The sequence below is a fragment of the Struthio camelus genome, chromosome 3 (assembly GCF_040807025.1).
Source record: "Struthio camelus isolate bStrCam1 chromosome 3, bStrCam1.hap1, whole genome shotgun sequence".
Classification (NCBI taxonomy): Eukaryota; Metazoa; Chordata; class Aves; order Struthioniformes; family Struthionidae; genus Struthio; species Struthio camelus.
Genome location: NC_090944.1, coordinates 114108190 through 114122198, shown reverse-complemented (window position 1 = coordinate 114122198; position 14009 = coordinate 114108190). Strand labels below are relative to the sequence as shown.

At 38.2% G+C, this 14009-nt stretch overlaps 1 protein-coding gene across 1 annotated transcript in view; it reads right to left on the bottom strand.

Annotated features, from left to right (window-relative positions):
* Positions 1-2737: 2737 nt before the first annotated feature.
* PPP2R5A (protein phosphatase 2 regulatory subunit B'alpha) overlaps positions 2738-14009 on the bottom strand; it is a 45494-nt gene continuing 34222 nt past the window's right edge. The window contains exons 8-13 of the mRNA XM_068939789.1: positions 12886-12939; positions 8521-8571; positions 7351-7470; positions 7133-7260; positions 4751-4852; positions 2738-3946 (exon numbers count right to left, since the gene is read on the bottom strand). Coding sequence (XP_068795890.1) covers positions 3814-3946; positions 4751-4852; positions 7133-7260; positions 7351-7470; positions 8521-8571; positions 12886-12939 — 588 coding nt within the window. The 3' untranslated portion in view covers positions 2738-3813. The remainder of the gene's footprint in view (positions 3947-4750; positions 4853-7132; positions 7261-7350; positions 7471-8520; positions 8572-12885; positions 12940-14009) is intronic.

Below are 14009 nucleotides of genomic sequence, written 5' to 3'. Positions count from 1 at the left end.
TATAGACTGAATGTGGTAACTGCCCTGTGCTGTTGTATTTTTTTTTCTTCCTTATAACTCCTCTTCTGAAGGGAGATGCCTTACTCAGAGCTGTAGTGTCTACAGGGCAGCAAGTGCCAGTGTGTTTGCTCTGAAAGAATTGTTGCAAGGGGAAGCACATGCCAAACAGTTCATCTGTTGTTTCTTCCATCCTCTGAGAGAGGAGCATGAATTAAAACAGAATTAAGTTCATCAAGAGTAACCTCTTCATTTTTTTTTTTTCCGCTCATTAAAGGAAAGAAGCATTTTGGAATAAACTACTACTTTCAGCTGATTTCTAGAGCAAATCCTTTTAAAAAAAAAAAAAAGGAAGTAGCCATTCTCTGTAATAAGGAAAGCAAAACAGCAATACTGGCTGCAGGGGTTACCAACCACTAGGGTGGAGTGCAGGGTGGACACAGGTGAGGAGCAAACAGCAGGCTGGACCAGACTAGAGCCTGCTGCTGCCTGTAGTTACTAGGCTTGTGTTGCTGCACTGTTCTGACCGTAGGCCTTGCGTCTTCCCCCAGGTCCTGTGTGGGTGTCTCAAACTGCTCATAATTTGAGTTTTGTAGTCTAAGCTAACTTGGTCATATTGTTGGGGGGAGGGGGAAACGTTTGGCTGCAGAACAGGATTGGTGTTTTACAATGTTAGCTCTTAAATGGGTCTAGAAGGGCCAATATTGTATCCATCTACCTCAGGTGGGCATGAAATTTGGCTCAGTATTAGCATAGAGAATGAGGTTAAATGGGGAGGGAGGAAAGTAGAGAGAGAGACCAAACAGAATGTTAAAGCAAAACCTTGGAGAGCTACTTCAGCTTTAAGTGCTTGTGTTGTAAGGGAACAGGACAGCTGAACTGTGGGAAAAGCACGCTTAGACCATTTGCATCAATTATAAAAAAAAAAAAAAAAAGTTGATTTTGCTACATGATGCTGCATGCTCTGCTATGAAAGTATTCCACTGACTTCCCTGGTCAGGTTATCCATGTGCTTACCCAAATACGCAGTGGTATAACTTGTCCTCAGCAAAGACAAAATTAGTTCTCTTAAATTGTTGTTGTCACAGAAGTATGTTAGTGTTTTAAGGATGAGTAGTTTTCTTTAACAAATGATATTACAGCATTTATTTCTTGTATTAAAAAAAAATTAGAAACTACATTTTGATCAGGTACTGATCACCCTGCTACATCCCACAACTTTTAAAAATTTTGTTTACTGATGAGGTGCAGAAGGGTACAGGTTGCCTTGGAAGACAACTGATGAGGGCTGGTTAAGGATGCACTCTTATCTGCAGTACTTCAGATACTTATTTTTACCTAATTCATGTAGCAGCTGCCTTCAGTCACTCTATCTCATCATCTATCACAACTCTTTGTTTTATAGGAAATGTTACTGGCAGGAACCCAGTCTCCCACTATATACCTACTCTTAGGTGTGATTCTAATAACAAGCATTGCCCAATTTGAAATAGCCTCTTAAAGCTATTGTGTATTGTGTGTTTTTTTTTTTTGCTACTACTTATTTATTTGTTCCTATTTGTAGATATTTGAACAACTCTTAATTACAAATGTCAATAATTTGTCTCAGCCTCAGCAAGATAAGTGTTATTAATCTAGCTTTCACCTAGCTACCATTTCCTTAAAATTGTAGGAGAGCTTTTGTAAACATTCTGTATCTGAAGTTTAGGTTGACTTCTTCCATGGCCAAAAAAAAAAAAAAAAAGTACAGTGAGGAACTAACTTTGAGTATGTGTTTGAATAATAATCTTTCTCATGAACTGGCAAAGTGTACCCCTACAAGCTGTACAGATTAACATCTTGCTCCAGGAGACACCATGAAAAGTGTTAAAGGATTTTCCCCCCTCCCCAAATTTTGGGACATCAGAGCATATACTCTGCCAGAGTATACTTTGGTCAGCTGATTACACAGTCTTTTTATAAACTGACACATAAATAGTAGCAACAATTAACTGCAAGCACAAGCCACTTGTTAAATATGAAACTGAAACTCTCTGTTCTGCCAAATATCACCATGTCTTCAGACAGCACAAGCCTCTCAGTGCTGGCAGAGCTTTGTCCAACTGGACATTCTGCAGGTCACATGAAGGGCCCTGGAGCCCACGCAGGAGTCGAATTGAGGAGTGGCTTTGTATTGCCCCTCTAAGTCGTTGAGGCTTCCTCTACAGTATCCAGAGGATCCAGGCAACCACCGCTATGGAGTGCTGCTTTTAAGGCAAACAGCCCCTAGATCAACACTCTTGAGCATCTTGCTAATGATTGATAAAGGCTCTTAACAAAGAGCTTCTCCTGTTTTACCTCTTCAGGCAGCCTTACAGAGGAAATGGAGCCACTTAGAGACAAAGAATGAAGTAATAAAGTGTTTTTTTTTTTTTTTTTTTTAAATGTAGAAGCCAGCTCAGACACTGTAGTATAGACTTTCTCCCTGGTAACTAAATAAAATCAGTAAAACAGTTGAGCAACAGGCAAAAAAGAGCCCAGGACTGTACCTCAGCTGTTCTGTCCACCACACACTGTGTTCTTCACAGGTAAGAACAAAGCCTTCCACCCCTACTCACTAAAAAATTAAGTGACAGGTCACTGGTCTAATGAAGAGCTACAGGTTACTTAAAACAAATGTGGTGCAATTAAATGGTTGTTTAAGAGCCATTCTAATTCTCTTGGTCTCCATAAACACAAAGATGTGATATACAGCACTAAATACAAACATAAAGACTTTATTGAATGCTGCTCAGTTCTCCAAAGATCTTCCATTACAAAAGTTTTCCACACAACTGCAATTTAAGAGATTGGAATGGTACTCTGATAAAAGATGTGAAAAATACTTGATTAAAGAAAACGGACAAGACTTCTATAATCAGCTCTCCACCTTCCAAGAAGCAGACTGCATTTTCTTTAAATAAAACAAGGAACTAGTTAATTCACAGTCATCCTTCCTTATTAGGGATTCCAGCTTTGGTCTCACTCTTCAGGCCATGAGATACTAAAGCTACTGCAGAGATGTCCGAGATGGTCTGTAGGAGACTGCACTACTCTGCAGGGAGTCCTTGGGCTGATGAGGAGCATCATTGATGGGCTCGCCAAAGGAAGCTCCATCCTCAGCTGTAAGAGGATGACCAAGAAGCAGGGAGAAGACAGTCTCAAGGCATTCACCACAGGGTAGGTCAGATGCACGGACCACCCAAACCTAGTTGAGCTCTCAGAACCATATTTTGCCTCATTCTACTGTTAGCTACTTACAAATCGAAATTCAATCTGGAATTCACAAACAGCACCATGTCAGAGTTCCTTTCAGTGTTGCTAGGGGCACATAGTGAGTATCTCAAGCTACTGGTAACGTACCTTAGTTTCATTTGAGAAAATACAGCACAACTAGAAGCCTTTTCTATAATCTTAACCCAAGTAATGCAGCGATGTGAAAAGCACGTATAAAACAAGGAAAAAGAATGTACAGAGCAAACTATACCACCTATGTGCAACACAATCAAAAATTCAAGTCATAATTCTCACCACTCCCATAATTATTTCACTCATTAAGGATGACAGTTCAGTTCTATGAAACATTGGAAGTGACCGTATATCAATTATTAGACAAATTTACAATATGCTGTGGTAATGACATCACTTAACTGCTGTACTTAAATTTTTCTTCATTTACATTTTGCCAGAGAAAAGGTTGGCTGTTTCTATTATACTGTTGAGGTTTATTTTGCAAGTTTTTCTATATTTCAAAAGGGTACAAAAAAGTATGTCTGCGAGTAGAGGTTGTCATTTCTTTTATTTGGCACTTGTATTGTGTGCACTCAGCACATTGTGAGTGCTGTTCTGCTTTTCTGCCAGAGCCTTCTTAAGCTTTAACTCCTCTAGCTTTCTCCACAACTCTTCACGTTCCAATTCTTTCTTTTTCTCTCTGTAGAAAGAGTGAAGTATCAGTTTCAGATGTGTTTCAAGTGCAATGTGTAGATGCAGCTATCTAAAACAACTGATTTACATCCAGTAATTCTTCAGTTTTTTTCTCCCCAAATCTATTTTTGGAGGCAATCACAATTTCCGCTATTAAAAGATGAATGTATGACTTGATAAAGGTTAGTGGTAAACAGCATCTTTGCTCTGACAAACTCAATCACCTACTACAGTGTAGTTTTCAGATGACTGCAATTCTAAAGAGGTTCTTTATCACATGCAAAGACATTAAGAAACCAAGCACCATGGGAGGAAAAGTCGAACTAATGAAAGGAGACTGAGCATGTGGTTTCAGTTGGCCTAGGATAACCTAGCATCCCTTATACCAACACTACTGTTCAGTGGTTAGTAGGATAAAGAGGAGGTTTTAGCTGAGCTATAAAGTTTTCTCCAGCTCAGCTTTCTTCAGACACATCCCTCTGCAGCACTAGAGCCAGCACCCAGCAGCCTCCTGCAGCAGCAGCCAAGATCAGTTTTCCTACTTCGAAGGCGCTCCCTGACTCAGCAGGGCTGGGAGCCAGAGATGCTGCTGCTGCCGCCGCCTCCCGGGCTTCGGCTCCCTCCACGCCACCGACGTGCACCTGCCTGGGTGCTTCACACCCCAGGGATGCACTGGGCCGCCCACAGCAAGGTTTCTGTTGGCAAATCTACTACAGAAGCCCTTGGCCACAACAGTTACATTTTATGCCTTTTTAGCTGGCGCATTTCAGATATGTATTTATCAGCATACGTTTGGAAGAAATATCAGTACCTTTGCCTTTCTGCTTTGTATGAGCTTGTAAGTTCATCAAAAAGCTTGCCGTTCATTTCCATCAGCGTCTTCAGCACATTATATACAAGTGCCACGATAGTTCTAGAACAGAAGGAACACACCGATATATTACTCAACACAAAATAATATCTGGTAAACAAGTGTTCAATTTCCTTTTTGGACTCTGAACTTGGTATTTAAAACACTACTGCAAGATCAATGAGTTCTTGAAACAAAATTCTTTACTATAACTCTCTGTAAACAAATAAAATACTTTTAATTTTTTGAAATAGCTCTCTAACCTTAAATTCCTGACTCTAGCAGCCACCCAGGGTATAATCATTACTGTGGCTATATAATATAAAGCCATTCAATTATGTTAATATTTATTGAGTTTTCACAGCAATTTTGTAATATCTGAAACATGAGAGTCTATAAAACTTCTGGCTAACAGCTTGAAGATTGGGCAAAAGTACACAGCAGAGGAATAACAAGACACATGGTTTAAGATAGCTACTAAATGCTCTACCAGAAGTGTTTATGGACAGCAGGTAAGTTTTGCTGCACATGCACCACTAGAGAATCAGCTAATGGTTTCAAGTGTTTTATATTAAAAAAGGCTTAAGTGATACTGGCTATTTTCTATGGCTGATAGTATTTCCATTTAGGAATTATTTTTCCTTCTCACTGTTTTTTGTGAGGGCATTTTTATTTCAATAGCTTAAGTATACTAATACTTATCTCCTTTAATCCCACTCTTTAATAATTACATACAGGAATGTAAAAAACAGCAGTAAAATTAACCATTAAAAAGGTGCCTATCATTAAGCTTATTGCTAATCAAAAAGTAAGCAAGCTATCTTCCCCATGCTTCCCCTCACTAGCAGTTCACCTTCACACAGCAGTAAGGTTGTAAGGTTGTGGAGCAGGGTGCCATGCAGTCTTGTGACCTTGAAAAATGAGTGAAAGAAAATTCTAAGGAAGTAACCAGAGGACCAGGTTTGCCTTTTCAGTACACTTTGTCCACTGCGCTGCTAGGACATCTCCCAACTATTGGTTAGAGACCTTACGCTCATTCAAAATGCTCGGTACACTTAGCCTCTCTACACGCTTTTTTTCACCACTGGCTTTAATGTGCTTTTGCAGACAGGAGCATATTTAGGGTTTTGGTTTTCAGAGGGGAAAAGCTTGATTTAAAGTGAGTAGCTCTGGATATAAGCACATTTCGGTATCCTCCAATATTGATTGCAAAGGGTTGTACTTTCTGCCCCAAACACCCTGGCCCACAAGGTACACAACTATCTTTTATCTTGCACTTCCTAAATTAAAGAAGCAACCTTTTTTGCAGCTTGAGGAAAAGGGACTTCCTCCAGTTTTGATGAGGTCCTAAAAACATTGATGCTCCAAGAATTAGTTCCAAGCATTAGCTCCAAAATTCATATTCAATCTGTCTCAGCTATGTTTGCAACTAGACACACTATCTAGATAAATACAGAATAACTTGAGATTCTCAAATAAAGGGCTTAAAATAGAGCATTTAAGTTAACAAAGTTATGAAAGGCCCAGCCTACTTTGGCTTTTGCCTATACAGGCTTTATATTCTGCAAATGGACTTGTAACTTGGTTCAGGATGCTGGACACAAGCAAACTTTGCATTTTAATGCTTCAACAATGCAGTGATGATTTCTTTCAAACATAGTATCAGAAATCCTAACACTTAACAGCTGGCATTAAATATGAAATGAAGCAGTCAGTTATTTCTCATTCCTACCGTCCTTTATAGTGGGTAGGCACTATTCTAATACGACAGTATCTTTTCTCTTTATCTCACTGGGCAGCGAGACTTTCTTATGAAGACACTGACAGAATTTAGTTCATCTGAAGGAGTAAAGGACAACGAAGCACAAGTGCAGCAGAAGCATCCACTGGTCAATTATTTTAGTCTAAGTAATGTTAACTTGCATTTTAGCCAGCACCTAAGATCAAACGTTATTAGATTATCTACTGTCTACATCATCATCCAATATCTTCATACTTTTTCAGTGAATTCTGGTTCTCTATCATAACAATGCAGAACAGCAGCATGATATAGCTGAGAATGAAATCCATTTTCTGCATTCAAATAATCAACTCACTACAGTACGGAGCATTTTTTCCTCTCACTTTTATCTGTGATAGAAGTTTATCTTGCAAACATATATACTTCTGTTCAACCTCAACTGTTCAGCTTCATGGAATGGATATTTTCTTAGCACCTGTAATCTCATTGATTTCATCTGACTTAAGTCAAAATGAAGACACTATATGCTTATGATCCAATCCTGAAACAGCAAACTAAAATAATTTATTCTGATACTACGGGAAAAGTTAAACGTTACATACGGATTCCAGTGTTCTTTGGAGATCTTGTATAAACTGCCAAACATAATTGGTAGAATTTTATCAATGTTCTCCTCAATCAGACTAAGAATGTATTCATTATTCCAGAAGTACAAAGCTCTTTCTGCAACCTGAAATGGAAAGTTTAGGGGTCAAAAACTACCAAATAAGTTACCATGAATTATTTTTATACTTAATTTTTATTTTTATTTTTTTTTTACCTGAAAATGTGAACTTGATACACACTTGGATATTTGCTTAAATAAAGGCTCTTCTATTTTTTTGAATTGTGTCGGTTCTATTACATCTAAGATTTCTTCGATTTCACCTAAAAACATTACCTGTTTATATAAAAAAAAAGTATATCAAAAAGCATGAGAATATTTTGCATCTCCAATATAGACAAAATACAGCTTACACTTTAGTCACGAATCCTGCAGAGAGCATGGTGTATAATTATGTTCTATTAGACCTCCATGGTTTATGGTTTGTTTGCAGTCTGAAAGAAGTCAATCATCAGTTCTAGCCACCACGTCAGAGCTCCCATCTTGGATTTCTTTTGTATAATTGCTCTCAACACTTCAACAGTGCTGCTTTTTCACATTTTTTTTTTCATAGTTAAAAATGCTAAAACCTTTTATTTCTTCAGGAGTGGCTGCAGAGGTTATCATTATCCGAGATCTCCAAAGTAGCTTTTGAAGTGGTACATAGTTAATCTCAGTTTTAAATTACGACCAGCAGAGCGGTAGGTAGGTAGCATAGAAAATTCAACCTGCTCACACAAACGGGGACAATGACGTCAAGGGACGCCACTTAAAGAGCTGCCAGGAAGGTGGGATCTCGTAGCACAGTAAGTCATCAGGGTCCTGGCTATCTTTCTTTTAATTATGTAGAAAAAACACAATCAGAAAAATTGATTTCCCAAGACCATTTAAAGTTATTTTTATAGTACAGAAAAGATATAGATACATGCTTTACTAATACATGCAGTTATGTCTAGACATTCGCAGTGAAGTAGAATTTTATTCAATATCTCAATTGCTAATCTGTGTCAGTTGACTTGGTATTCAAATATCAAACGCCAGCATGTTGCAGATAACTACTAGCTCAGAGGTAGTCAATCTACTAAAGCGCTCTTCGCCTGGAAAAGTTATGTCTCTATAACAGATCTTAAATATAATGCAGCTTTTAACATAGCTTTAAGAACTGACAGATGCAAAACCAAAATTGCACCAAGTTGCATGACAAAAATCAGCACCCCAAGCATTTGAGAACTGCAATAATTCTGCAAGATCTCTTGAAAAGTGCAACAGAGAGATGAGGTATATGAAACTGCTGTACTACATTTTATATTACGGGGGAATGATGTAAACACAAGAAACAAAACCAACCTCTTTCTGACTGCAAGTTTTTGGCCAAAATTTTAGCAGTCCTCTGATTACCTATATTAAAAACACAAACAAGTTAAACCAGAACACTTTTTTTTTTTTTTTAAATAAATCTTATCAAATATGTAATAGAAAATATTAGTTTGCTTTTCCTTATCCAAAAAGGAATACAGCTAAATATGGTTTCATTCAGTGAACATAAATACTGCGTGGTCTCATTTAAATTCTTATCTTGTTTATTTATCTTGCATTATTTTCAGAATAATTTATATCCTTATCACTTCAAAGTCTTTGATTATCCATTCATACTCCACTCCCACCCCAGTACATGTACTAATTGATATGATAACATCAAAGCTTCACAAAAATGCATTTAAGTTCCCTGCAGCCAGGATTTCCCAGAATCTTTTGCCTTCTGCTGAACCATGCTTTGGGGACCACTTGTCTTGGCTTCAAGCTTTGAAGTCCAAGAGAAAGCAGTATACATTGCTTACATAAACAGGGCTATATAGAGGGGTCATGGCCTCTACCACCTTTTCTCTTCTAGAATTTCAAATGGCAAAGACTGGAAACTAGGAAATAAAGATGTGAATTTACAGAGAAAATTAGTTTCCAGTAGAGATACTGGAACAATTTATATAAGATAAAAAACAAAAAAAAACCCAAAAACAAGCTAGGGAAACTTAATCAGCAAGTACAGCTCCCAAGAGGAGGGGAAACAACAAATAAAAGACTGGAGACTTATTTCCTAGAAACAAGCATCTGACATGGCATCTAAATTACAAAATTAGTGCTGGCTAGAAAAAAGCTGCAACTCAGCATGTTTCAGAAGCTGAAAGATTTCTCTGAGTACTATAAGCCTTCATTCTGAGGACAGAACCTCTACTCTTATGGCACAATGGCTTCTAATTGATCATCAACTGTCAGACTTGCTCATCTATTTGGACAAGAATCGTCCAAATCTGACATTTCCCTTTTGATTTTTTTTTAAGCTTCCAAGCTGGATGTTTTGTTTACAAATAGGCGTGCTATCAATACTAAGTTGCATCACTTTACAGACAAGAAGTTTGTATTGTAAGTGCCTACAAGTCTTTACATCCTAAGACACCTGCACCCCTTGCTCTACAAGACTAAGCATCACTTCAAGTGAAACTGAGCAAACGAAGAAACCCTAGTCAGCTAAGAAAGTCCTATGCTCAAATCCATGAGGAAAAAAAAAAAAGTTAGCAAGAAGAACAGGTCCCTTAGAGAGCCTGTACAGAACTGTAAACATCCCTGTACAGTTTTATCTAGCTGGCTGATAGATACTGACAACTGATAAACAAATGCCATCATTTGACACCTGAAAACAGGGTAGGAGGCCTGGGTCAGCCCCAAAGGGTAACAGTTTTGTAGGCTACACAAAGGCAGAGCTCCCTGAACTGCTCGACTGGCACTGACCCAGCCTCCCGCAGGACCCTGAACTGCTGGCAGGCTCCACTGACAGAGCAGGACAACCAGGGCAGGTGGCACAGCGAGGTGCAGAAGAGAAAGCGTGAGCTCTCACATTTCACTTTGCTTACCCACCCGATCAGGTAGCTCTTCATTTACTTCTCCTCCAGCCTTAAGAGGAGTCTGACTTAGATGTACTAGTTAAAATTGTGAATCCAGAGAAACAAGTGCAAGTAGTCTATGTAAACACACTTTTTATCTAGCAACATTTTCTATTAATTAGCTCATAACTAAATGACTCAGTGACATACTATTGAGATCATCTTTTTAAAGAAAATCTCCCAAACATTTACAAGTATAACTCCTCATTCTGCCAATACCTTCCCTTTCCCCAAAACAACGAAAGTAAGCCAAAAAATGCCAGACAAGTACATTTGCTAAAGATAAGCCGCGAGAACCTACCATACACCCCCTAGCTGGAGCATGAATTTAACAGTTTTGGAAGCATAAAACTGAGTTAGCTAGAACAGTTCAGTTTCCAACGCGCATTATAGTAAGAGTATTCAATATACTTAACTACATAAGCTCAGATTCTTAATTTCATAAAGAAATAACACATTCCGAGTATAAGAGCACAGACCTCAGCAAGACACCTATTCCTTGCTCTTTACAGAGCATAACATCATAATTTCCAGCTTGACCATGCTTTCATATTAAAATGCTTATACATGTACATTTGTGTTCAAACATTTGCCTCCGAGTAATACTCACATGAATGCAGAGCTAAAGCCTTACTGCTCTTACTACACAAAATCCACCAGCTTTTATTATTCCTTTCTGAGCTACTTCAAACTTCCTATAGAGTTGACTTAGGGCAACAGGCACCGGCTAAACAACTCCTATTTACAAGAGCTGCAGGTCTAGCCTGATTCTCACAAAACTAAATTCTTTACAAGTAAAGGCCATGGCACTTAGCAGGGTTAGGTAACGAACTCTTCTTGTCAGCTCCGCAAACATCAGGACTGACCTTGAGGCAGACTACCATAGTTATAGAGCCTGGACTGAATGTCCTCTAAATTGACCCTGAGTGACAGTTCCTGCCAGAAAAATAAGAGCGCGGTACTCATGAAGATAGCCTTCTGATGGCATTCTTAAAATATTACTTGACCTAAAGCCAAAACCCCCTCCCCACAAAACAAAAAACCTTCCAAATACTATTTCATCAGTTGCCTCATCAAATTTTAATATTTACATTTCAAACATTTCAGAAAGTTTCTTAGAGCTTCACTTCCTATCATCTATTAAAACTTTTGCTCATCCTTTATAGGTCAAATTTTGTTACATGTTCAGAGTAATGACCAAGGTAGGTATATGCAGTGATTCTGTGGTGAGTTCTTGATCTTCTCCATTCTGAATTCACTTTACTGACTCAAAGGTGACCAGAATTGTCTACACAATCTCAGAACTTGGTACTATGGCATTCCTCCTTGAGGAAGCCCAGCTTTCTCACTTAAAAGTTTAGGCTTGGATTCTGCATCACAACTCTGTAAATTCACATCAGGAAGTTCTTATTTTGTCACTTTGATTAAAAAAATATATATATATATTTATATAAAAAAAAAATCAATCTTACAGGTTTTTATGTGATACTGCACATTTGCTGCTCACATTCCCTACCTAATAAAACAAGCTCATTGACCAGTTTCAACTGAAACTGGTCAATTAGTTACAGTTAGGATTTTCATCTAAACTCCTACAAGTTTTGTGGAAATTGGCAGCTGGGCAGAGAAGCCCAAATTAGTACCCCACGGGAGAAGCAAGCAGAACTCAGCCGCTATGTACTGTTTGGCAACAATTGGCTAGCTAGCACGCACAATCCACAATCTTTTGCTTGATATGGGTGTCACAGGATAAATGAAGCAAGCTGGGAACACTGCAGTAAGGGGGAGGAAGATGCTTCAAGCAGATAGCACAAGTTCATAGACAGTCAGGCCTAGTTTCACCCTCCACAGCAGAACTTGCTTTCTGATGAGGAACATCAACACTAAATGACCCTGCAGAAAACAAGCTTCCACAGTAAGTCTGGCTGATGAAAATTTAAATTGTTTCCACAAAACCTTCTTTTTTCTTTATAAGAAAATTGTAGAAGCTCTTCATTTTTCCAATCAAGCAACAGAATAAAGTATTTAAATTTCAACTTATCCTTAACTGAAAATATTTCCGATTGTCAAACTACAAATGGTTTCTGTTCTAGTTGGTCGGACATTAATTTATGTCCCCATGAGCTGCTGTGCTGCCCTGAGCCTGCACTTTTCTTTATGGGCATTGCCAAATGAAGCACTGCAAACCCCCTCTTTAGCTGAACTGTCAACACGCATCATGGGAGATGCAGTCTGGCAAAAGCCACTGATGCCTGAAGCACCTGTATTGTAACTGCCAAGAGGCACTGCAATAACTGAGACAGAGCAGAAACACATTTGGAATTTCAAAGTTACCTTTATCTAGATAAAGTCTTGTTATTCTTTTCAACTTTTATTTTAGGACTGTTTATTTCCCTGAAGCATTTCAGCTTTATGTAGTGGTTAGGCACAAGCCATCAGCATCAAAAACACTGAAGTTTCAGTTCTTACCAGGAAGGAATACAGTAGATAATACTTTCTCAAATGAAGTGATTTACATGATCTCAGCAGTTCAAATTTTTATTCAAATCTGTGCTCCATCTTGGTCAAAGGTTAAAAGATAACTGCACTTTCAAAACCCAGAATTCTCTTAACACCTGTCCTAGACTGTTAAAAAAATTTTTTTCCACCCCAAAACACCTATGGATCATTACTCGAGATATCACAGATGGTACTGCTGTAAAGTTCTAATGAGTGGCACTGAAATATGTAGTTCAAATTAAAAATAGAAAAATATTCAAGCAAAAAACATACTTACAGGCTCTGTTAAGGTTGTATCTTTTTCCAGGAACTGTACAACACAATAGGCCAGCTAGAATGCAAGTCATATAGTTATTTAGTTTAAACAGACACTGTTTAGATATTACAGCATAACTAAATATCACAAGTTATAACAGAAGCATTTTAAATTAGAAAAAAAATCCTACACAGCCATTTAAAATCCTTCCAAACTAAACAAAACAGCAATTAAAGCAGAAAGATATACAGTCTTGCTCTATTTTACAAAGACTTTCTGCATACCAAAACCTTCGGGTTTTTTTTAATCTTAGAAAAAAAATTGTTTTTAAACTTGACTGTTTATTTTCCTAACTCAGATGCAGCATTCAGATAGATTCTTCTTAACTTCAGTTCCTGTTTTAACAGTACCCTGTGAATATGCCTGAATTTTCAAACTTTTTTTTTTTTTTTGGGGGGGGGGGGGCAGCGCACAGGGAAGAGACTTCCAGTCAAACAAAAAAAAAAAAAAAAAGATTAGCAGGTCTGGCTGAGCACACGTTGCTCAAAAGCAAAACTGGATATCTACAGCATGCAAAATTCTGTGGTAGGATGACAAAGACGTGAAAGAAATCTTAACATGTTATATAGCCACAAGAGATCAGAGAGCATCTGTCCAGCTGAGCACACTGCCCCCAGCAACGGCCAATACCAAGTGCCTACGGAAGAGCATAAGAAGCAGGGAAGCCTACGGCAATAACTCACCGGCACGCTCTCCCGGGCTCCAGTGGTTTGTGCCCCAAGGGGCTTTCCAAGGCCAGGGTGTTCTATTTGTGTTCAACAGCGTGGAAATACAAAGCTACCTAAGCAACCTTACTTCTGCCCAGTACAGAAATCATACAGTAGCTCTATTATTGAAGTAGTTACAATCCCAGACTCCATCAAGACCCGTTTTAAGAAACTGCAGTTATTTTTCATCTCCCAATACAAAGCAGAGATGAGGTCATTTACATGCCTTATATATATTTCCATACTTGAATTCAAATATCCTAAGTGTTTTATCTTCCAATTTTTTTTTATTTTGTTATACCAAAACAGATCATTGCAGTGCTGTAATTATAACATGTCTATTTTTTTCTTAACCCTTAAGATACGGTTATGTGTAGA